An 11,495-nucleotide genomic window follows, 5' to 3' on the forward strand; every position below is an offset into this window, starting at 1 on the left:
TGCAGTTGAAAATTATACATCAACAAGAAAATACGATTTTGCCCCAAACCAGCATTAAATAGAATCACGGATTACAACATACATATATGTAAGTATCAAATCACAAATGAATATGTTCAATTAAATTAATTGATTTTTTCACTTGAAGCCTGACCGACAGACAAACGGACATAAAAATGTATAGATCATATGCTCATATGTGATAGGAATCTTCATTAATCATTTCAGCTGCCCATCTTCAATATCAACCAAAAATTAACTTTATATCATTAGCGTTACTTACTGGCAGACTGAACAAATGTATTAATTTCTAGTCTTCAAATACAGATGAAGTAGCCGCAGCCGAGCCTTATGAAAAACAACAGTAGACCGTTTATCAATAATTTACAGCCCTTTCTTTAACAATTGACAGCCAGCTTACATCTCGTTTCAAAATACTTAGCTAAACAATTGAAGATTTTGAAAAAATACCCTAATATTCTTACATTTTAGTCAAAAGTAATTGATGGAAAGATAATTAATAGTGTAATTTATTTTAGATCCTTGCTCAAGCTGGAGTGAATGGGGTGGATGGTCTAGTTGTTCAGCAACCTGTGGACCAGGCTCTAGGTCCAGGTCTAGGGAATGTAGCACTGAACAAAAAATCAGGTAAATTATACTTTTCAGGGACTGAACTATACCAATTTCGACGATGTAATATCCTAAACCATAACTTTATATTAAGAATATTGAACAATTTAAAATTTACTTTTAGTACAGATGAACTAAAAAGATAACTACCTTTTCGCACCAAAATGTGTACATTTTTCCAGCAATAATGTGGTTGGATTGTACTTACGCTGTGTTCTTATTGGTCCAATTAAAGGATTTGGGATCTATACTTTCTAAAATTATTAATTTAAGATCTGGAGTTGTATCAGCTTGCCCTGGAGAGGCTGATCAAACTGAACCTTGTAATAATCAAGATTGTAAAGGTAAAACTTTTTCTCGTATTCATTCGAATCCGGTGGATAGGAACCGGTTCTCATCCATACGAAAAAACTATGTCTAGCATCGTATTATATCCAGCTTTCTACGAATATAAAAATGTACAATCATAAGATTAAAACAAGTTTTTTAAGCCCGTGCCTTTGGCACCTCGGGGCTAAAAAAAACTGGTTTTAACCTTATAATTGTACATTCTATATCCGCAGAAAGCCGTTTATAATACGATGCGAGAAATAACTATTTCAATTCATTATCAGTAAAAAAAACTTCCATCCTAACCCTACATTAGTAGACGAAAAATGCAATGATATCTTTATTGATATTTTAATAATTTTGCTTTCTTATTGACTATAAGGGTGCAGGAAGAAAAACCAAAGATAAAATAAAATAAAATTTAACAGATATTTAAAACCAATTTTGAAATTGAGGTTGGATACACCCCTCTTCTGCACTCCTCTGAATAAATATATGTTCAGGATGGACTAACTGGGGTGAATGGAGTTCCTGTTCTGTAACTTGTGGAGAGGGAACAAAAACAAGGAAGAGAGAATGCGCAGTTATCAATGCCAGGTATAAAATAAGGAATTGAAGCCTAATAACAGGGTCAAGAGATTAGGATTCTGACAACAAGTGGAATTCTCCCCACAACACACTTCCTTCTCCCCCCACCCCTTTTTTTACCCACTTCTATTTAGTTACAGTACAAAACAATTTTACGCCAACATTACAAAACAAAAATATCCATATTTTCAGCAATTTCAAATAGAATTTGTTTGCTGAATCCCAGCCCCAGCCTCCTACAAACAAACTAACTGAAATGAAATTAAAATTGTGTATATATTTTTACATCTATATGACAACCAACTCTTTACTGAGCCTGGTAATGAGTTTGGTCTTTATTGGACAAAGACAGTCCCCCTACTCTTACAATCAATCTCGCACATCTGACATAGCAGCAGTAGGTACAAATTGTAACGTTTTTAGATGATGAGCTGATTTTAGCTGATAAAAAACATGATAAAGGGGCACATTTTAAAAGCCTAGTTTAGTTTGCCTCAATTTCAAAATCTGTTGTATTTTTCCTGTTCTATAATAATCAGTTCTTTTAATCTATAGGAACTTAATTCTTTATTTTAAACTAGCGGCTTCGCCCCTAGCCTCTAGGCGGTTGGGTGTGTCCGACCCTCCAAGAAAATAGTTATAAACCTTCCTGGGAACTATGAGAAGCTACCCTGTAAAGGAGAACCCGATCGGTTCAGCGGTTAGCGAGATCCTTCGCTACAAACAGACAGACATCGTTCTACTTTGTATTATAGATTATAAGTTTAATCAAAATTTTAGACTCGGACTATTAAACACAGCCTGCCTTGGACAGTCAGAAGAAAGTGCCTCCTGTTCTCAACAACCTTGTACAACTACTACTCAGGTACAAACTTTATATAAAACCTTGATTTTTATTAAACTATGATTGGAACTCTCCCACAAAATGCCGATTGAGTAATGATAATTCCACTCCCTTATTTTAAAATAATTGAAAATAAAGGGGAGTTAGGTATTTATTTTTATATGCCTGTAGACATTTTAAAATGATTTGTTCAGGCTCCGCCCCCAACTGGAGACTGTGGTAAACTGAATCTACCAGAAAAATTTCTGGGATTCAACAGAAGACCAGCCACAAATATTGGTGAGTTTCTAATATTTCTATCACGGCTTAGAATCCGATTTCGGTTTTTGACCAAGGCTGATAATATAACTACTGTATTTAATTTTTATATAATGTATGTCTTTGTACTGTACCGATATGGTTCTCCTTTGCAATTTAGCTTGTTATAGGTCATGGGAAGGTTTATAACTATTTTAAGGAAGGTACCACCACTCTCCCAAAATAAATCGCAAAAAGAAAAAAAGAGAACCCCCCCTTCGAAAAAAACCTTAAAATATTTTCCACCTCAAGAGCCTCTAGAGGCATCTAGATTTAGATGTTTTTGTACACGTATTTTTTTACGCTGGCAACTATCAATAATAACATACTATTTAAGTAACAAATATGTTACATATTTACATTAAATGTTGTTTCATAGATGATGAATTTTCTTTTAGCTGATTGCGCCTGGGATTATTTTGGTTGTACAAGAAGACATGGTCAAACAGCGGAGGATTGTTGTATGTTCAGATACAAGAACTGCTGCATGATTGTAAGTCATTTCATATTTTGAAGCCGGCAAACAGCCACAATGAATCGCTTTAAAAAAACATAGTTTGATGCCCAATAATGTAAAAAAAATACTAATATTTAATATGGTTAATACAGAAAAGGATACAATTATAGAATCATGAATCATACTTTAATAGTAAGTAGATCTCAAGGAACTATTATAAATATAAGTATTGTTATTTGTCTATGCTTATTTTATATTAGATTAGGTTATTAGAGGGCAAAGGAAGCTCCGTAAGGCTTGTGCCCCTTAGACATTGGATTGCCAGGGAGGATAGGAACAAGTTTTTCAAAAAAAATTCACAAGGTTTTGGTTCAATGATTTGGTAGTGTACCATTTATTCTTAAGGAAAATTCCCAATTTAAATTTTTTATTTCTTTTCAGTCTTAGGAATTTATTTCCAGTGATCTATGTTTTCATTAGGTGATGGGAATGGCTCCAATAACAACAACAACAACAACTACTACAACCACAACAACTGAACCTGTTATTGATATAGACATAGACATTGATATTGGCAATCTAGAGAATCCTATTGATGATATTGACTTAGGTAAGTACTTTATTTTTTCAACATATTTTTTCTACTGCAAAAACTGTGTTATTAGTTAAAATGAAAACTATACAAATTTTTTTCTCGTTTTCTATAGCTATATAATAATTTATTTACATATTTTACTTAAGACTTTATTTTGGGTTCTAATGTAAATGATTGTTTAGATTACAATTACTGCATTTTTTAGGTAATGGAACTGGGGTTCAAAGACCAACAGACGTCAGGGAATCTCTTCAGTCAACTGTGACACAACTTGTACAAGAACAAGTAAAAACACAGGTATAATATCTACAGTCAACTGTGACACAACTTGTACAACAACAAGTCACAACCCAGGTATAATCTCTACAGTCAATTGTGACTCAACTTGTACACTAACAAGTCACAACCCAGGTATAATATAATCTGTGACACAACAACAAGTCACAACCCACAAGAGGTTCAGACATTATAGACATTTTTATTTTATAAACTTACCATCATAGAAGAAAGTCCAAAGCTATACAAAAAAAACAGACAACAGATATAATATAATCTCTACAGTCAACTGTGACACAACTTGTACAAGAACAAGTCAAAACACAGGTATAATATAATCTCTACAGTCAACTGTGACACAACTTGTACAAGAACAAGTCAAAACACAGTATAATATAATCTCTATAGTCAACTGTGACACAACTTGTACAAGAACAAGTAAAAACACAGGTATAATATAATCTCTACAGTCAACTGTGACACAACTTGTACAAGAACAAGTAAAAACACAGGTATAATATAATCTCTTCAGTCAACTGTGACACAACTTGTACAAGAACAAGTAAAAACACAGTATAATATAATCTCTATAGTCAACTGTGACACAACTTGTACAACAACAAGTAAAAACACAGGTATAATTCAATCTCTACAGTCAACTGTGACACAACTTGTACAAGAACAAGTAAAAACCCAGGTATAATATAATCTCTTCAGTCAACTGTGACACAACTTGTACAAGAACAAGTAAAACACAGGTATAATATAATCTCTTCAGTCAACTGTGACACAACTTGTACAAGAACAAGTAAAAACCCAGGTATAATATAATCTCTACAGTCAACTGTGACACAACTTGTACAAAAACAAGTAAAAACCCAGGTATAATATAATCTCTTCAGTCAACTGTGACACAACTTGTACAAGAACAAGTAAAAACACAGGTATAATATAATCTCTTCAGTCAACTGTGACACAACTTGTACAAGAACAAGTAAAAACACAGGTATAATATAATCTCTACAGTAAACTGTGATATAAATTGTACAACAACCTAGAGGTTCGGTTTTTTTAGGTAAGGTTTGACTGACTAAAGTTTATTTTGATTTATAGTGAAATTTGTAGAGATTTTTAAAGTTTAGCATAATAGAAAAAAGAACCAAAACGAAACAAAAAATGAATGTTTTTCTTACATTAATAAAACGATGTATTAAAATTATTTTTTAGTTGTTTGGTACAAGTGGTTTGAAGCAAGAGGTTGATAATCCAGGTAAAAATATAATTTAAAAATCTTTTTGCCAACTATAGTAGGTTTTCGAGGGATAACACAATGAACAATAAATTACCCTGGCTGTAGATTAAACATTCGACACAAGCAGATTGATTTTTGTCGTTGTAAATTTCATTCCTTTTCCGTCATATAACACCATTGACCATTTTTTCCATGACTAAATGACAATAATAAAGAGAGATCATAGCTGACATTGTATCAACATGCTAATGACATTATGACTACACCGATAAATCCCCCCTCCCCCCCCCCCCTCAAACAAAATGATAATTGAAAATAAGGGGGTTGGGGTTTAGTTTTTGGTTTGTTTATTTATTACTTTAGTTCAGATTTAGGTTGGTTTGTATTGGTTACTGGGTACCTACAAGGTTAAGCCACCGCAATTATAACCCCCCCCCCCCCCCCCCGTCCTCACTTATTTTTAATTTATTTCAAAAATATAAGAGGGTAGGGGATCATCGGTTTTATTATGGTGCTTTGAGTGAAATTGTGTAAAAGCAACCATTTATAAGATAACTACATTAATTTTTTACATGGTTTACACACTACTATAATGAATATAGAGTAGTTTTAATTCTATAATGTTTGTTTAGAATCCCGATGTAATGATGCCGGTAGAAGTCAACTAAGCCTCCTCCTACCTGATAATAACGATTGTACAAAGTAAGTTTCATTAGTTGGTTGATTTTCACATCTTAATCCTTTTATATATACTATTATATAAAGTAATACAGTTTCTTGTCTGTAGCTTAAGGTTTAATAACCACTGCTCGAGTTATTTTTTTAGGGATGCTGCACATATGTCCGGGATTGGTTTTAGGCTATTTCAATTTTCATTTTTAGAATTAAGTCTTGAGTTGGGTTTAGGCTATTTTTATACCCCCTTCTTACTTACAAAAATAATGTTTGTTTTATTCTTATATTTAAATGTCGTCGTATTTAGATACTATTTTCAAAATCATTTTTTTTTTATGAAAAACAATGTTAATCACAGAATTCTTATTGGTTTTTTACCAACAATATAATTACAATTATTCTAAAGAATTTGACTAAGAAACTGTAGAATATTTATAGCTGACTTATTATTTGGTTGACCTACCAAAATATGTACGTTTTCTATGAAATATTATTGGCGGATTGTATTAACAATGTTTTTCTATTGGTCCTTTTTACGGATAAATTTTTTTTAGACTTTCTATATTTATTGAAACAAACACTTATAGAGAAGCTTCGCAACAAAAACTGTATTTTCATAAAAATTAATATATTATTTTTTATGTTATTAATGAAATGAAACTTGCAGCAGGCTAAAATAACGATTTCCCCATTCCATCACCTTTAACCCATTATCTTCACTCATACTGGATAAACGAACTTACCAATAAACTAATTCCATGTTAGCAAGCTAAATTGAAAACATTTTCCCCCTGTCATTTTATCCACGTATATTCTACATTTATTATAATAGATTACGTTGATTCAATAATTTGAAATTTTGCAGGTTTATATCCTGCCAGCGCAGGTCTTCTGGCAGCTGGATAGCCCACCCAATGAGTTGTCCACTTGGAACAGGATTTGATGTGGACCTGCGAGTCTGTACAACACAAAGATATTTTGCAAGATGTGGAGGTATTCCTTTATCTTATCCGGGAGTAAAACCTAAGTCTTGCACAGTTTTATAGTTACAAATTAATTGTTTTTTAAAATAAACTAAAGGTTTTTGGTTTATTTTTTACGTTGGAAAGAGGGGTGTATAGACTTCCGCATGGGCTTTAAGCATAAATTTTACATAAAAATTAAATAAGGGGGAGGGGGGGGGGGGAACTACCGATTTATATGCTTATCAATCAACTGTATACAATTAAAATGTTATTTTTATATTTTCTATTTTTAGGTGGTGAGAGAGGTAACACACCAAGATAGAATATACTAATAATTAGATACAATTAATTCTGACAATGCCATATGAACAAAACAATGAAAGGGAAGACATCAACTATTTTAATCATATGATGTTTGTTTAAAGATGAAACGTTCAGTTTTTTACTTTTGTACATCAAAATTAGTTTTTACAGTAAAATATACAAACTTTTAAGTATTAGAGAAAAAGAGTTTAGACTTGAAAACATACAACTATCACATGATTAAAACAGTTGAAAATCTGTCCTTTTTTTGCGCTATAATTCACATTTTTCATATATTTTAGAAATATATACTATTGTAAATTTTAAACTTCATTTTTAATTTACCAAATGTTTGTAGATTTTACAGTATACATATACTTTAAAATTCTATTGAATTACTCTTAAAACTTAATTATAATTTTTTGCATGATTTCTAATAAAGTTACCTAACGTATTTTAAGTTACCATTTATTGTTTATGTTTTTTACTCATATTATAAAGCTTTTAGATCGTTTCATATAATATTAATATGGCAGCTACAAGATCTAAAACCTTAATATATCTTCCATTGTTTATATATCCATTTTGTGATTTTTTCATATATAAAATCTAGTAAATTTATTTTGTTTAATGCTTTAATCTAAAAATACATGATATACTATATTTTTAGTTTTCTTTGATTATTCGTAAAAATGGCCACCAATTAAATGGCCAATTGAAATGTAGATTTGATTATAAGATGAGGAACTTTGTCCAGAGAGAGATGGGACAATTAAAATTAACATTTTTGGGGACTTAATTTAATTAAGTGTTCAAACGTTTCAACCACTGATATTAATCTACATAAAAGGTATTTTTGTGTATCATCATTGGAGATACACATCAATTTATGGGCCATTGTCTTATCCCTTTAAATCCCTGGATTTTTTCTAATAATAACAATCAGAAAGAGACTGGACAATGAAAAATAAATATATCTATAAAAAAAGACCTTTTAGTATGGATTCGAAACTGATTAATATCCACTGGATTATAACTGGTTTCAAGCCAGACTGAAAAATTATGTATCGCATCGTATTATAGGCAATTTTAAACGAATAATAAAATAAAGATAATTGAAAATAAATACATGGGACTTTGGCCTATCTGGGACAAATACCCGGAATTAATCTTTTAATTTTTCATTTTACTTTCAGCGGAAAATTGTCAAGATACAATGCGTTGGCATTTATCCATATGTAGCGAAGGACAAAAAAATCATAGATTGACCAACGTACAAAAAGAATTATAAATCAAAAAGTCACAAAAAAATTTAAAAAGAAAAAGGAGGATATTAAGAAACACACGAAACATTTTTACTGAAATATTTATATGTTTTTTATTATTTCAGGGTTATTTTCACACAAAAATCGTAACGTACTGGCGAAAAGACAAAGTAAATTATAGATAAGATTTCGACACTAAAAAAGAATAGATGATAAGGTAATCCACAAGAAGCGAAGCGCAGATAAATAATGGATGTACTTACAAGGTGATTTAAAGCGTTGATTTTCAGCGATCATAAATTAAGAATAAAAAAACACGAAACCTTCTACAAATTTTGGGTATAGTCCCTTTCGTGGCAACGTCTTTTCAGATGCGTTTCGTCGTATTTTCACAGAAGCTTTTCCCCTATTTCTAGCCCCTGCGGGGCCAATTGTCTAACCATGCAATAAAACGCCCCTTAAGAGGCGTTGCCACGAAAGGGACTATACCCTAATTTTTTTATGTAGAATGACTATGAGACCAACCGAGCAAGTAATTGTATATTAAATCGATGTTCGAGAAAATTACATAAACCCACCCCCCCCCCCCTCTCCACCCTATCCATATAGACTGACTCACTGACAGTTGGACAGACAGACAAATCAAGCATAGAGTAGCTTTAGCACTAAAGAAGTACAAATATTCAAATACCTTATTTAAAAACTAAAAAAATGCGCCTAGTATATTTATTAAAAGATCACAGTCTAGTTACAAATGAATCAAATTAGGAAAATAACAATAACAACCAAACCAAACTACATGTATAGTAACAAGATAATTTTGATAAGATAATTAACACATTTCTTTTAAGTGGCTGTAAAAAATAACGTCATACAATACAAATGACCAATGATAGGCCAATACACTGACTAAATTGCCAATAGCAGGCCAGCATACATTTTAATTGACTAACAGTAGGCCAGTATGACGTCATTTTTTATAGGCACTATAAAAAGCTTTACATCATTGACCTAAACATATATATAAAAGCATAATATACAATATATATTACAATTGGATACATTTCAAACATTATTTTTATGTTTCTCCTATAAATTATTGAGAGGTTATTTCATACTTTATAGAGACTAATTTTTTTATCCAAACTTGATTTAATTGACAGACTTTTCCTTGCTAAAAAACCTGACAAAGACCAAATTGTGTCAAAAATTATCCATTTGACGTCATAAAAATGGGGGATTTTTCATCTCTTTTTTGTGTTTTTTTTCCCCTTCTTCTCTCATCTCCCTAATTTTTATGACGTCACATGGATCATATAGGACACAATTTGGTCTTTGTCAAAAACCTTGCTTCTTTATAAATAGAAAAAAAAACCTTGTACATTTCTAAGTTAAACATTCTTGGACACCTTCCCTCCAACTACACAGGTAAAACTTTTTGAAAAGGCAAAATCCTTTGTACCAATGAGACTCCTTAGTCATACATAAGTATAATAGAATGTGTAAGGTTTAGGAAAAATGAACTTGCAGGCTAGCCTAAAAAATGTTTATGTATATGAACCATTTAAGTGAAATAAAAGTTTTTTTTATAAACCCATCATCAGTTGAATAATGAATTAAGTAGTAAATGTCAAACCCACATTCCTAACCAAAGATTACACATTATTACCTAACTCCTGGCCTGAAAATGGCGGATGCCCTACTTATTTTCACCCTAATGAATGGGTTCTAGCAGTTAAGGAGTTATGATAGGTTAATTTATCGAAAATCAATAATTTCAGCAGCCATAAAATCTACCTGAAAGTCAGATAAACACATTTTATATTAGAATAAAAAATCTGTATCAATCTATTCCACATTTACTCAAATTCAGGATTTTTAATGTTGCATACTTAGTCTTACATTTACAGACTTTATCATAGAGATTCTTCGCTTTATATGAACTATTTGGTGGTTCTAGTGTTTACACAGTACACACAAACACAATCTTGTAATGGAGCCGTGTATGTTAATTAGATTTAATGCCTTTTGGTTAGCAAAACAATTTATCCTGCTACCTCAACATTAGACAATGTTAGGTTAGAAAGATCATAGCAGGGTTGGAGACTTTTATATAAATGGCCTACTTGAATAGTTACAGGAATACGACGATTGGCGATAATTTTCAGGTAAAACAAAATAAATTATTTGTAGATTATAATTATTTTAGAAAAAAGTGTTTTACTTAGTACAATCTGACCCAAAACAAAGGTTTACTAATATCAAGACGTGTTTTTGTTTGTAATTCTCATAGATTTTTCTTTTATACCTTATTCCTATGTTATGGCTCATGTCTGAAGTTAAAGATCTTGGAAATTGTTAGTCAGATTGCTTTCAGTTTTAAGGAAATCTTCATAAATGTCTTGGTGTAGTTTTAGACTATTATTCTGGCCTCCCCTAGAGGTTAGGGGCGAAGCAACTATTTATCTAAGGTAAAGAATAATGTACTGCTCTATTATTGTTAGGTCTATTTGTTAGATGGCTGTCTAGGTGAAACATCTTAACTCGATTATTCTGAAAGTCTTGCCAAAACTTTTAACAAACAGTTTTATAACAGTTCTTTAAATCTAATTTGAAAAAGCAAAGATTTTCTTACAGTAAGAAAAAATTTTAAAAATAGAACAGTCATATTTATTTTAATCCGTGACACTTTATTCATTTAGCGGATTATTCAGAAATTTTAGGTTATGTCATCATTTACACTGATAAACCTAGTTTTGATTTTTTGGCTCTGTATCTTTCTTAATCTTTTCTGAATACATTTTTTGAGAAGATTCCTCTGACCAAAATTAATTCAGCTTAAATTTTTTAGTTGATCGCTTTGCGCCTTAAGGATTTTTTTCATTCTTGTTTATAAAAAGGAATGCATAAACAAATGCAAATAAATAAAAAATAGATACAACACATTTGGATACATCTCATTTAGAGTTTGACAATCAAATTTAGAATTAATCTGAAACATTGATTTCCACTATTGAG

The 11,495-nt window shown here is 31.3% G+C and overlaps 1 protein-coding gene across 1 annotated transcript in view; it reads left to right on the forward strand.

Moving 5' to 3' along the window:
- LOC145330768 (SCO-spondin-like) overlaps nt 1–7,875 on the forward strand; it is a 47,394-nt gene extending 39,519 nt beyond the window's left edge. Inside the window, exons 35-46 of the mRNA XM_080175433.1 lie at nt 540–648; nt 904–974; nt 1,464–1,557; nt 2,329–2,413; nt 2,587–2,671; nt 3,088–3,182; nt 3,627–3,756; nt 3,947–4,038; nt 5,245–5,287; nt 5,902–5,971; nt 6,810–6,937; nt 7,203–7,875. Of these exons, the coding sequence (XP_080031559.1) occupies nt 540–648; nt 904–974; nt 1,464–1,557; nt 2,329–2,413; nt 2,587–2,671; nt 3,088–3,182; nt 3,627–3,756; nt 3,947–4,038; nt 5,245–5,287; nt 5,902–5,971; nt 6,810–6,937; nt 7,203–7,231 (1,031 nt within the window). The 3' untranslated portion in view covers nt 7,232–7,875. The remainder of the gene's footprint in view (nt 1–539; nt 649–903; nt 975–1,463; nt 1,558–2,328; nt 2,414–2,586; nt 2,672–3,087; nt 3,183–3,626; nt 3,757–3,946; nt 4,039–5,244; nt 5,288–5,901; nt 5,972–6,809; nt 6,938–7,202) is intronic.
- Nucleotides 7,876–11,495: the final 3,620 nt, after the last annotated feature.

Source organism: Acartia tonsa, chromosome 10 (genome assembly GCF_053477335.1).
Source record: "Acartia tonsa isolate MP-2025a chromosome 10, ASM5347733v1, whole genome shotgun sequence".
In the NCBI taxonomy this organism is placed as follows: domain Eukaryota; kingdom Metazoa; phylum Arthropoda; class Copepoda; order Calanoida; family Acartiidae; genus Acartia; species Acartia tonsa.